The 13,805-nt window shown below is 51.0% G+C and overlaps 1 protein-coding gene across 1 annotated transcript in view; it reads right to left on the bottom strand.

Moving 5' to 3' along the window:
• The window catches only part of LOC104852000 (1-phosphatidylinositol 4,5-bisphosphate phosphodiesterase gamma-2), a 102,873-nt gene that overhangs the window by 41,694 nt on the left and 47,374 nt on the right, over positions 1–13,805 (bottom strand). The window contains exons 6-11 of the mRNA XM_033757908.1: positions 8,500–8,637; positions 7,642–7,901; positions 7,435–7,519; positions 5,899–5,982; positions 2,690–2,733; positions 1,399–1,471 (exon numbers count right to left, since the gene is read on the bottom strand). Coding sequence (XP_033613799.1) covers positions 1,399–1,471; positions 2,690–2,733; positions 5,899–5,982; positions 7,435–7,519; positions 7,642–7,901; positions 8,500–8,637 — 684 coding nt within the window. The remainder of the gene's footprint in view (positions 1–1,398; positions 1,472–2,689; positions 2,734–5,898; positions 5,983–7,434; positions 7,520–7,641; positions 7,902–8,499; positions 8,638–13,805) is intronic.

Here is a 13,805-nt window from a genome sequence, read left to right as displayed (position 1 = left end):
CCACAGGGGAGCGCAGAGGAAGGGGCGAAGTCAGACCGCGCTCTCCGCTGCGGCCCAGGAGGCGGACGATCCCCGCGCGTCACTCTCGCGTATGGGTGAAATGTTCGGCACCGAAGTTTATTTTAAAAAGTAAACTAATTTTGTGGCAAACTATAACTGCTCCAAAATACAGTTTGTGTGTGTTTGGGGAACAACAAGGACAGTAGTGGGGATTGAACGAAGGGGCGAAGTCAGACCGCGCTCTCCGCTGCGGCCCAGGAGGCGGACGATCCCCGCGCGTCACTCTCGCGTATGGGTGAAATGTTCGGCACCGAAGTTTATTTTAAAAAGTAAACTAATTTTGTGGCAAACTATAACTGCTCCAAAATACAGTTTGTGTGTGTTTGGGGAACAACAAGGACAGTAGTGGGGATTGAACCCAGGGCCTTTGCAGTGAGCTATACTCCGAGCCCTTTTTCTTGTTTTTGGAACAGGGGTCTCTCTAGGTTATCCAGGCTGGGCTTGAATTTGTAATCCTCCTGCCTTAGCCTCCCAGGGTACTGAGATTACTGCCATGCACCACACACCCAGCTTAAAGTCTATCTATTAGAACAAAAAGGTTGCTGAGCCTGCCTGGCAAGTGCAAGGTCCTGAGTTCGATTCCTCGTATTGAAAAAAAGAGGTAATAAATAAGGAAAAAAAAACCACATTGAGATGCCAATGATATAAAGAATTTTAAATACAAATGAGCCTCTGCTGTGCATAGTCACACACCGCAATATTATGCGTTCCCCGAAATTCTGAGAGATGGGGGCTCTCGCCACATTTCACAGAGAGGAAACCAGGCACAGGAAGGTTAAGCTACCGGCCCACGGCCACACAGCTAGTAAGAGGATGCCAGGCTTCCCTTGCTGTAACACTGCTCCTCCTCCAGGACACTAGTGACAAGGCGGCAGGGTCCTGCCCTGGGGCGGGGCGTCCCGGGCACCGTAGGACACCTGGCAGCATCCCTGCCCTCTCCCTGCAGACACCAGGTGCATCCCGTGTGGCGACTGCTGCTGTTTGGGGAATGTCAGGCGGGCATAAACCGCCCACACACAGCCCCTCAGCCATGCCCTCCATCTAGGGAGACGCTGAGTCCTCGACAGCCCTGCTGTCTCATCCCCCAGACAGCCCGGCGGCTTGGCCGGCATCCTCCCTTCTGTGAGCAGCGAAGCCTTCCCGGACAGAGGCCCTCACCCCGCTGCTCCCCTTCCCGGGCCTTGAAAGAGTGATGCAGAGCTGTGCTTTAAGAGCAAAGTGGCTTTTGACAACCACTGGAAGCTCTTAGGGTCAGGAAGCTACACCTGCTCTGTGACAGCAGGGACCAGGGGACAGAAGTCACCACCGGCTCCCCCTATAGCCCCGCTGTCCTCTCACCTGCTGCTCGTGTACAAGAAACCTCTGGAAGTCCTGCAAGTAAACGGCAGAGGCATCGGGCCGGTCAGTGTTCCTGCACACAAGGAAAGGGGACACATGTTAGGGACACATTCCACAGACAGTCCTTGTCCCCCAGAGTGCCCCCACCCTGCCCACGGCCAGGTACCACGTGGCCCACGTGAAGACACAGGTCTGGACCTATAAGGATTCACAGGGCCTTGGAGCCCGAGTCTCAGGGACGAGGCCCACTCCTGTGGCCCTGGCGCTGTCCAGGTCTGAGCAGCACCTCAGGAGCGGGGCCATGAAGACAGAGGGACCATGCCAGCCGATGCTAGGGCCCGGTATCAGGAAACTCTTCCGCCCCAGCTAGGGATGCGTCCTGAATACAGGGGGGACCCCACTGCGGCCAGCAGCTGAGACAGACGCTGCCCAGACACTGGGATCTCGCTGAGCTGACATGAGACACACCGGTGCCCAGGGGATATGCATCCTGAAGGGTGGAACTGCCTGGGATGGGCACTGCCCGGGGCATGGCAGAGGGCGGGAATGAGCCCCTTTAAACCATTTCCAGAGACAAACTGTGCCTGCAGCTATCTGCCTTTGCTAAATACCCAGGCCTGCAGGCGGCGGCCCTCCAAGTCTGTTTCTGTCTCCTCCTAACCAGCCAAAGTCTCACACCAGCCTTCTCATCCACACGCACTGTGAGCTCAGACTCCTCCGCTGTGGGCTTTGGGGTCCTGGGGCTGTTCGTGAACTCAGTCTGTGTACCACAGCCACTCTAGGTGCCATTAACTCCGTGGCAAACCCATCCCCCGGTCAGACAGGCTTGGGAAACACAAGGGCCTTATAAATCCCTCACCAAGGGAATCTCAAAGCCTAGGAAAGGTCCTGAACAGTCTTGCAGCACTGCCACTAAAATACCATCATTTTGTATATGAGCCGTGAACATGGGTCGAGCACTAAGGCAAGTGCTCCAGAGGCCCAGCCCAGGCTCATCCTGCCCAACCTGCTGAGCAAGGAATTCCCCAGACTCCTCTGCCCACTGGCACCACTGATGCTTGTGAGAAACCTATGAACTCTTCAAGTGCAGAGACGCACAGTCAGAAAGGAGACCCTGAGGCCCGGAACCCTGACAACACCCAGAACTCTGCAGCCCAGTGCTGCTGTCGCAGGCCCAGGCCCAGGCGCAGGCCCAGGACCTCATTCCCGTGGAGGTCAGAGCTGACCCCTCCCAGAGGCTGCTGGACACAGGACACAGCCATCCTGTGGCAGCAGCCTGAAGGGTCCTCACCCCAGGATGAACACAGAGGAATCCTTTTTGAATTCATCAAGAATCTGAAATGGAAAACACACATAATAAAGATATTAGACAAGTCGAGTAATGCCAATGAGAAGACGTGGTCATCAAAAAATTATCAACATCATTCTTGTTAGTTGTAAATTTTCAAATGTAACAGAAATTTCTGGTGTGAAGGGTACATGTCATTGTCACCCTTTTCAGTCTTATTCCTGAGAAGCAGTCACTATTAATAATTTCCTAGGTTCCTACTAGAGTTTGATTTGTGAATATTCACTTAACTATATCTTATCCTATTTTTTCATACCATGTACATCTCTAACTTTTTGCTTTCGTTCCCAGCCTCTACACCGTGAACAGCCCAAGCCCTGCCTTGCTGTCTTGAAAAGCCACGTTGTGGGGAGAGTTCTCGGAAAATGGTGGAGTGCTGAGCAAGAACTCTCTCTCTCTCTCTCTCTCTCTGAGATTCAGGATCCAGACAGTGGAAAATAACTTGGGGAAGCAAAAAAAGGAGAATTAGATCCCTGGGAACAAGAAGGATCTGACAGGAAAATTAAAACCTGCAGAGAAATTGAAGAGACAGAACCCAACGTGGAAAAGGGGACAGACAGATGCATTTTCTCCTCAGCTCCCATCTCATGGCTCGTGGGGATTGCAATGGGACCCCAGAAAAAAGCAAGAGAAGCTATCTTAACTTCAGACAGTAAATTCCAAGCCAAACTGCTCAGAAGAGACAAAGACAGTCACTACATATTAGATGAAGGAATAGTACAATAGGAAGAGATAACAATTATAAACACATACAGACCAAATATCAGTGCACCCAACTTCATAAAACGAACACCGCTGCACGTGAAAGATCAGATAAACAGCAATACAATTGTAATGGGAACATCAAGACCCCATGGTCACAAATAAATCAACTAAAAAAAAGTCAACAAAGAAATATCAGAGTTGAACACAACCTTCAAATAAATAAGACCAAATGGATGTTTATGGAGGCTTTCATTGAACACCAAAATACACTCTCTTCCCAGCAGCACTTGGGACTTTCTCCAAAACAGAACACAGAGCCCAGAAAGCATGCTTAAATAAATGCAAAAGAATCAAAATTATCCCACGCGTATTATCAAATCATACTGCGATCACTGTCAAAAGAAATGACAGACACTATGCAAAGACACGGATATTAAATAAAATCCTCTTCAATAATCAGTGGGTCACAGATGAAATGAGACATTTCCCACAACCAAATGATAATGCCAGTGCAACATACTGGGACCTACAGGACACAAAATAAAAATAGAGCAAGTTCATATAAATAACAAAAACAGAGCAAGTTTGGGCTGGGGATTTAGCTCCCCATAAAATGGGGACAACCCCAGGGTCTCTTTCCTGGGGTGCTGGGGAGAATTAAATATTTAGTGAATGCTGAGCACAGGGCCTTCATGTACAAGTCTGCCTAAGGAAGTGTCAGTAATCATTAGCCCTAACGATATCGTCACAACCTAGCTAGACATGTAACCCATCACCAAGGGAGAACACACACACAGTTGCATTTCTCTTCCTGCTGCTGCTCAACTTTTAGAAACTATGAGGCTTAAGAGTTGTAGCCTGGGGTGGTGGTGCACACTGCCCTCAGGAGGCTGAGGCAGGAGGATCACTGAGTTCGAGACCAGCCTGGGCTATATAGTGAGTTCCAGGTCAGTCTCAACTACATAGCTCTGTTTCAAAAAAAAAAAAAAAAAAAAAAAATTGTAAGGTAAGGAAGGAGGAACTGCCAACCCCAAGCAGATAGCCCATTCACCTACTAATAAGGCTGAGCCTACTCCAAGAGTTGAGTCTGAGGTTCACCAGTCTGCACAGAGCACTCCATCTCTCCAAGGCGCCTGAGAAGCCCAACTCAGCCCACCCCATAAATTTTTTTTTTTTTTTTTTTTTTTGCCCCCTTCCAGCCAGAAGTTAGGGAAGGGGCACTGGCCCCGCAGGACCAGGGCGGGTTCCCAAATTGGCGGGAAACTAGTTGTTCACACTGGGGTTTTGTTATTCAAATTCTAAAATACTGAAGTGAAGGAGGCAGGGGCCAAACTGCAGCGTTAGAAACTAGAACACCGGGGAAGATCGATCACTGCCAACTCAAAACTTCTGCTCAGCCACGCGGACAATGGAAATGAGAGGGCAGAGCCGTGGCTACCAAGAGTGTGCACTCCTTTCTGCAAGACTTCGCAAGGGTAATGAGGCCCCCTTTCATTGAAAGATTTCAGTTTTTTTCATAGAAGCCAAAAATCTGGATTTTAATATACAATCTACCAAGTTTTAACACATTTTTTTTCTGGTACCAGGGATCAAACTCAGCCCTTGTGCTTGCAAGGCAGGGAGCAGAACCACTGAGCCAAAGCCCCGGCCCAATCTCCCAAGTTTTAAATGTAGACAGTTCATTGTGAAAATACTTAAACCACTGTACACCCCAAGGACAGCCGAATGTAGGCGCAATGTGACATTCTGGCCACTAGGGGTACAACCTGTATTTTTCCCACACAAAGTTGCAGAATCCTGCAAACCTTGCTCCCGGGCTCACTTTAAAGAGAGACATAATATAAAATACACATTGATTTTTTTTTTTCGGTACCGGGGATCGAACTTGGGTCCTTGTCTTGTGAAGCAGGTTCCAGAACCACTGAGCTAAATCTAAATCCCTGGCCCCAAAATTGATTGAAATACAAATACATCTTGGGCCAGCCTGAAATGCCACCTTCAGATCAAAATGTATGTGCATTTGAATTTCAAAATAGTCTATCTTTTTAATCAAAAAAGTCCTCAGAGAAATCTAAAAAAATATAAAAAGCAACAACACACATAATCTCTCAATTTGGAGATGGCTACTAGGAATAATTTGCTAAATTTCCTTCCAGATTACAGCAGACTTGGTAGCATTTTTTAAAAAACTTTAATAGATTCAGATTAAGTTCTAGCTGAACCTATGGCCATTCCTGTTCCCATGAAGGAGGGAAATACACACACCTTTTCCTCACAGCGCTACCATGTTTAAAACATTTCTGCCCAGCTAATAAATGAAATCAGCATGTTACTGGCATTTCCTTGACTAACGGGGAGATTATTTGGGGTTTCTCGGATATGTACCAGACTCTGCAGTATAAGGAAGAGAGAACATCATTTGATCGTTTGTTCAAGGATCTTCTTACCAGTTTTTGCTGCTCAAACATAAGTTTTTTATAGAAGAGATGAAACTGTTCAAAGCTGAGTTCATCTTTGTGTGCACTAATTTCCTGTAAATATGAGGGAAAAAACAAGACCACACCATGTTGGAAGTCCACCGTGAGAAAGCCTCCAGCCAGTTTCCAAAAACAGAACGGTTGCTCCGCAACTCCACTGAAATCAAACTCACACTGCTCTAAACCAAACCTATCCGTGAGTTTTCCAACTCACCGGTCTGGGAGATCTTCAGGGACCCCCATCTTTTAGCCCTAGGAAGGAAAAACCTTCGCTTCCTAAAGTCATAATGGACATCTCCTCCTCTTCTGCACAGCAGACACTGCCTTCAGGTGTCTTTGTCCAGACGGATCTATAAGGCTTGTACTTAAAAATTATTTTTCAAAGCACAAATTTTTAAAAATCTGACTTAATCGGCTAGATCAACTGCATTAGATAATTCACCCTCTTTGTTTGTTTGGTTGGTTGGTTTCTGTTGTTGTTGTCGAATCAAAACATTTATACTTTACCCCATTGGACCCTCAGTTTCTTCATCTGTAAAATGGGAAAGCACCCTCTTAGGGCTTTCTTGAAACCAAACAAGATAATATCTTCAAAATGCCTGACTCCAGAATGCCTGATAAAGAACACTATTCCCATGACATGGTTATCAAAGGAAATGCGCGTCCCATCTTTCTCCTTAAATCCCTCCCGTCTCTTTCTCGTGGGAATTAGTGCGGAAGGTTAGGGTGGGAGCAGGTCAAAGGATGGCCAGGCCAGCAGTGAAATGGGCCACTGAAATGAGCTCACTCATGCAATAGGAAAATGAACCTCTCCAGCAGAGGCATCCTAGGCGAGATGGCTGGCATGGGCCCTGGGGCCCCCGGGGTGGAGGGTTCACTCTCTGGTAAGAGTCAGTATCAGTGCTCACTCATGACCTCCATCTGTCCCTGCCCCACCTGGAAAAGGCCCCCCTGCCCCGCTACATCCCACCACTCCTGGAGTGGCTTCCCTGACCTGCTCAACCAACAGGCTGATTATATAAGAACATCAGTGATGAGTGGAAAGGCAGCTGGGGGAGGAAAAGAGGAAGGGAAGACAGCCAACCCTGACAAGCACCCTACCCGGACTTGCACATGGAGTGCCCCGTCCCCGGCACCCTACACAAGGGATCTTTCACAATGTTTTGCAAAAGATACACATGCGCTCATACTTCCAGGAAGAAAGCAGGCTGTGGGAGGTCAGGGGAACCGTGAAAGATGGCCTGGTGGAAACAGGTCTGAGTGTAGACGTTCCAAGTCAAACAGCCCAGCACACACGGTCTTCACTGACTGCATCCTCTGTGGGGACTGGGAACACGGTCCTCACCTATTTCCATGACCCTACCGGCTGGACAGGTCAGACGCACTCTGGAGGCAAAGGACCCTCGGGGACCATCACACAGGGCTCCAAGGCCATCCTGGGTTCCGGGGAGAGCTGCTGAGCAGCCCTGACATCATAAAATGCCCAGGTTGAGCTAATAAACTTACCACAAACTTATCTTTGAGGAACTTGGCACTGCTCACTTTGAAATTGACCAGGGGTAAGATGGCCTTCAACTCTCGGAGGCTGATGCTATAAGAGAGAAGAGGGGGGAAAGAAACAAAACATCTCTGTCAATCCGGGGGCTCAGTAGTACAGGACGCAGCCCGTCCCGTCAGCCTCACCAGTGTCCCGTCAGGAAAACACCGGCTCACCATTTTTCACTGAGCACCAACCGAGAGCAGAACACACAGGGCTCCAGGTGGAGGGCGAGACAGGAGAGCAGGGTCCGAGGCTCCCCGAGAGGTCCTACAGCCTTCCTTCCACAGTCGTCCAAACACTCTGAAGCGGGCCCAGCCCAGCAAGCGCCCCACAGCGACTCCAGGAGCATTTGTGTGAGAGGCGGCAGGCTCCAGCCCGGGGCCTCCCCTGGACTCCCGCCTCTGCAGACTTTGCCTGGCTCCACCCTCCTTAACTAGGTGCACAAGGGCAGCCTCCTCTGCCCACGACCACACAGAACGCCCGACTCGGCTCATGCAGGACCCCACCTTTTTCCCATATATGGAATCCATCTTCCTCGGCAGTTTCAGCCCACGGGCTGTTCCTCCCTATGCTGCAGCCTGAGGCCTAACTGGGCCTCTGGATGTTCCTACCTGCTCCTGATTTCCAGCTCCAGGAGAGAAGAAGACCAAGCTGGTACACAAAGAGCTGCTAACACCGAAGTCTGCTGGCATCAAAAGTGACAATGGCCAAGCCGGTCACACTGCAAGCAGCCAGCAACCAGAGAATGACAGACGACAGTGGAAAAATGGAAGCCACCACTTTCAGGGGCTGGAAGATACCCCAAGCCTTGCTTGCAGCCTCTGCTTCTAAGTGGCAAGCAAGTCCATTAACGCTAAAAGAACGAATAACCACAGGCATCCAAAGTTCAGAGCCATTAACACTAAAAGAATTACCCTTGGCCAGTTCGTGATGTCTATAAAAACTGAGTGAGAACTTCCGGCCACTTGGTAACGTCTCGGAAGCCCATCCAAGGACCCTCCCCTCTACAGGTCTGCAAGAAGAAAGACTACGTTGATGGTCGCCAGCAGGCTCGAGAACCAGCCCGGGTGAGGCGTCCATCTTACATGCGGCTGAGAATCCGCAGCAGCCAGGGACGGGGATGCCCCATCACTGAGGCTGCTAGCCCCAGATGGCCGGGGAAACAGGTCCTGTGGAAGGTCCAGGGTGGGGGGAACAGCGTTAGGAGTCCAGAGAGCCTCAGGGGACATGCACAGGGGTACAAAGAAGAGAAGGTTGCTGGGGATTTGGCTCAGTGGTTCTGCTGCCTGCCTTGCAAGCACAAGGTCCCGAGTTCGATCCCCGGTACTACACACACACACACACACACACACACACACACACACACACACACACGACATGTAAGAGGAGGTCACCAGAGAGGGGCAGGGAAAGGAGTGGACAGCACCTGAGCCTGTTATGTGCTGTGCTGCTCTGGGCGTTGTCCAGGCTGTAACACTGTCTGTGTCACCATGTCCTGCCCCTATAGAGCATGTCATTGGCCCCGGGGTTTGGAACAGGTGCCCCATGGGCAGCAGCAAAGCTGGGCTGGAATCAAATTCCAAAACAGCCATACTGCCAAGAGGGCTGGTCACAGTTATCTCAACGAGCTGGTCCCAAGTACAGTTTAAGAGAGTGTGAGGCTCCCAGGAAAAGGGGCAAAGATTAATAATAGTGACAACCATAACTACAGCTGAAGCCTTCTGGTGCCCATCAGGTGCAGGACATAGTTCTAGGAGTTTCTGGTGCAGCTCGCTGGTTTAAAACATTTCACGAGACCATACCATTATTATCTGCATTTTCCACGAGGAAACTGGGGGGCAGGAAGGCTTGGTGCCCGGTGCAGGCTAGACCTAGATTCCAGCCCAGGATGCCCACACTGCTCCCCTAGGCTGCCTCAGGGCATGGCACACACTCGGAGGGCACAGAGGTCAGGAGGGTAGGATGGTCACGGGCGTGAGATCCAGACTTCTCTGCCCAGAGACAAGCACCTGGCAGGCTGGAGAGAGCAGTGCGGCCAGGAAAGGGAGCTGCTCCAGGTTAGGCGGAAAATGGCCCAGTGTCCCTAACACCAGCAACCTGGCCTTTGTTGTCACCTTCGGAAGGGAGCAGCACGCTACCACCCAGTGGCTCTTTCTGGAGGAGGCCGGCCCAGTGTACAGCTCCTGCCTTCCCCTAGTTCTGGTGGCCTTTTGGACATCCAAACCCTCGACTGGCAAGATGCTCCCTGCCCCACCCATCCCAGGGCAGCAACTCCGCTTCCACAAGGGCAGAAAGCCCCTGGGAGTGGGGCTGGCTGGGTGAGAAGCCAGCAGACAGGGCAGCTGCCAGAGAGGAGGCAGGAAAGGGCCTGGGCCAGGCTGGGCACAATGGAGAAGTCACTGTCCCCTCAGGAGCCCAGGCTGCAACAGGGCAAAGCTTCCCTCGCCCAGCTTCAGAAACAGTGTGGGCAGCTGCTCGGGGACCAGTGGGGCAGACCAGAGCCAGAGCGTAGGACACTGAGTACCTGGGACACCCACGCTCTCCTGGCCCACAGGTCTCGGCTAAGACCACACAAGCCAAGGGCCAGCGAGCTCCTTTGGATTCCTAGTGCCACGACCCCAGCCCCAGCCCACCCCAGGCCAGCACAGAACACCAACTTCCCACGGCCGGAGCTGAGGAAGCCAGCCGCTCTCGGCACCACCCCTCTCTGGTGTTCCTCATGACCTAGCCTCGGCCAAGGTCACCACTGCCTCCAAGGGCAGCCAGCATCCAACAGAGGCAGAGACCACCATGGGCACAAGAAGCAGGACATGTCCACACCCGAAAGCTGTTACTCATTAAAAATGATTTGTGTTTTCTTCTGAGGCAGTTGGGGCTTAAAAGCTGCTTTTGCTTCTTTAAAACAAAAAAAGTGTTTCTTTACTTGGCCTACAGATGCCCAGCAGGGAACTAGACACAGAACACAGCGTGGCCTTCATTTTGCAGCTGTCTTCTTATTACCTGACAACTCTGGCTCAGATCCCCGCTCAGCTCTGCGTGGAGGCAGGTTAACCCTGCAGGGAGTGTCTGTCTCGAAGCTGGTGGGACAAAGTTGATGAGCCCTAAATTCACACAACACGTCCTCCTCCAAGACTGAGGGACACTCAGCCACCAGTGAGCACTCAGGAGTCTCCAGTCACTGTCCTAAGCCACCTTGGATTCCAGCAGAGCCTCCGCCAGACTGAGACTGTGCCCAGTGGAAACAAGTACCTCACGGAGACCAGATCGCCCCTGAAGCAACAAGACGCCCGCAGAGCCCTCCTGCACATCAGAACAGAGACAGTGACCAACCCAACCCTGGCCTACGCCAGCCCCTCCATAAAATCTGGCCTCGCTCCTCTGTGAACAAGTGGGCTGGTCCAACCATCTCCATCAGAGCTGAGCCTCCTTCAGCTCCTTGGCTGAGGTCCGTTCCCTCGTTTGCTTATTTTCTAACTCTGCTTAATAAATCCACCTATGCCTCACACGGTCACATCCAGAAATGCTTTTCTCTTACGAGACATCAAGAATCAGTGCAGGCCAAGTTGAGGTCACCATCTCTCTTTAGGGGGACCTCCACGGGCCCTGCCTGGTTGACACAATAACAGGACCACGCGTGAGGCTATGACACAAAGGGCTGACCCCCAACACACAAACCAAACAATTTAACTCAGATCACCCCATTTCCTGGAGTGCAATCCCTTCAGGGAAGGAGAGCAAAAATTTCCCCCAAGGCACTACCAACAGTCCCACCCTCTTCCCTGGTGGACAGCACTAGACAATCATGATGTGCTTTCTTTCACAGTGTGGCCATTTCCCAGAACCCTTCACATTGCACCTAGGCAGCCACGACTACCAAAGGAGCTAAGTTGGCAGCCCCTGAAACTTACCTGCCACCCTCACACATGACAAACTCCTCCAGCACCACTCGCTTTTTTATATTAATGACAATAATAAACATTTAATGGTGAAGGCTACAAGCCAGGCACTGCCCACACAGTTTTTCATATTAAATCACTGAATTCTCACCACCAACCCTGGGTATGAGGTAGGGATTCTTCTCTCTCTCTCTCTTCCAGAAGAGGATACTGAGGCACAGGAAAACGAAGTCATTTGTCCCAATTCACAAGGCCAGTAAGCATTAGCGCTCAGGTTCAAACCTTAACACGGCCAAAATGCTGGAAAAGTTCTACACCAATGCTGTCCATTGTCCACATGGGCTACTACGAATGAGGAACGGACTCGTTCATTTAATTTCCACTAACATAGTTTAAATAGCCACGTGTGGTCAGTGCCTCCCACGCTGGACCGAGCAGCTGCAGAGTCCTGATTCTCTAGGTAGTTCCTGGACGGGCAGCAGCGGCCACGTCACTCAGGGATTCGTAAAAGTGCAAATTCTTCAGTCTTAGCTCGGAACCACTGAGTCAGACACCAAGGAGATGGAGTCTGCAACCTGCATTTTAACACACCCTCCAAGGGACTGTGACCCGCTCACATTTCAAAATCCCTCTCTAGGGAGTCCTAAGTCTCTACCCTGGCTGCACAGCAGACATTTTCCTTCAGATTTCCCATGGACAAAGTCACATCCGGGACTAGGGATCCGCAAAGCTGTGACGGAAGCCCCTGCTAGGTGACTCTTGTGCTGCAGCCTCAACCATTAACCATGCGAAACCTATTTGCATTCAAGGACATAAAAGAACCCACACCTGGCTCCCACTGTGAGGCCCTCCCCTCTCTCCTCCCTGGAGGCCCAAGCCCGGCTCCCCTCTGTCCCTGCAGGGCTGGAGGAGAAAGGAAGTGTGTTCTGCTTGTGTAAATTCAACACCACATGCCTCAGGGTGACAGGAGAGAAGAACCCAAGCTCCCCAAGAGGTGCTTTTATTTTCTTTCCACAGCTGCCCCAAATGCCTTGCAGCCCGCCCAGCTCTACCAGGAGCCCCACAGCTGCTCCGATAGACATTTGCTTTGGCTGCAGCTCAAATACAACCTATTCAGAGCACTCCAGCCTCTCTGGATTACTGCAATATCCTCATCAGCTAAGTCTGCCAGGGAGCCTCCCCTACCTGTGAATCCATCTGACACTGCACATGTGTGAGCCTGCCTTTCCTCCCACGTAAGCAGCCTCCTCGTACCTCAGCAGATGCAGCCCTCTACGGTGCAGTGTAAGTGCTTATGAAGTCTATTCCAGGTGGCATATCTTTGCCTCTCTGTGATTTTTATCACAGAGAGGCAGTGCTGAGCTGGTAACGCCAAAGTCCACTGGTGCCGTGAACAGCTGGAGCCCGTGACCCTGAAGGCAGCCAGCAGCAGAGAGGATGGAGAGAAATGGAGAATTCCTGAGAGCCACATCAGAGTCCCCAAGGCCAGCAGCTGCTGGCTCTGAGAGGCGAGGAGGGTCACTGACACTGAAACCTGATAGCCACTGGCGTTCGAAGTCTAGGGCTACTAATGCTCAAAGAGCTACACTTGGCCAATTCACGATTTCTACCTGAACTGAGCAAGAACCCCTGGCTAATGAGCATCATGTCAGAAGCCAGTATAGGGACTGTGGGTACTTTGCCGGTACCTAAAGAAGAGGGTGGACAACAGTGACACTGGTGACTCAAGAACAGGCCCGTGTCAGATTTGTATCAAACCTGAGGCTAAGAATCCACGAAGTGACAGCAGAGTGAGGACCGAGGAAGTAAGGAAAATAAGTGTGAGGACGAGAGGAAAGCCCTGTGCGCTGCCACTGCAGAAAACAGCCCAGCAGGTCCTCGGCGTGTGAAGTCACCACGGACTCCAGACACTGCACCGAGAGCTGGAAGCAGAGAAGCGGACAGACATTTGCACAACCGCGATCAGAGCTGCACCGTTCAGGAGAGCAGAAAGGAGGAAGCCAGCCAGGTGTCCATCGGGGGTGGGTGGATAAATGGAGCATGCTGGACACATTCAGTGTCGTTAATCCCCGAAAGGAAGAAGTCCTAACACTGCTGCAGCCGGGATGAACTTGAAGACATCACACTCGGCGTGCAGATTTTCTACCACTTACATGAGGTCCCTAAAATAATCAAGGCCACAGAGACAGAGTGGTGGCTGCTGCCGTTAATGGGCAGTCTCACCGTGGGAAGACGAGACGGTTCTGGAGGGGCCCGGTCATGATGTCTGCACAGCGTCAAGGCCCTGACTCCACAGCACTGTAGGCCAAAAATGGTTAAAAAGTGTTCTGTGGTACATATTTGACCACAAAATTTTCAAACTGCTTTTTATGAGTGTGACAAAGGAGAAATTTCTGCATTTCCCTAGTTTTCTTTTTGTTTTAAAAAACCATTGGAGATAT

This window comes from Fukomys damarensis, unplaced genomic scaffold, assembly GCF_012274545.1.
Source record: "Fukomys damarensis isolate Sample0158 unplaced genomic scaffold, DMR_v1.0_HiC HiC_scaffold_32, whole genome shotgun sequence".
In the NCBI taxonomy this organism is placed as follows: Eukaryota; Metazoa; Chordata; class Mammalia; order Rodentia; family Bathyergidae; genus Fukomys; species Fukomys damarensis.
The sequence above is the reverse complement of the archived record's forward strand: the minus strand, read 5'-3'. Positions and strand labels throughout refer to the sequence as shown.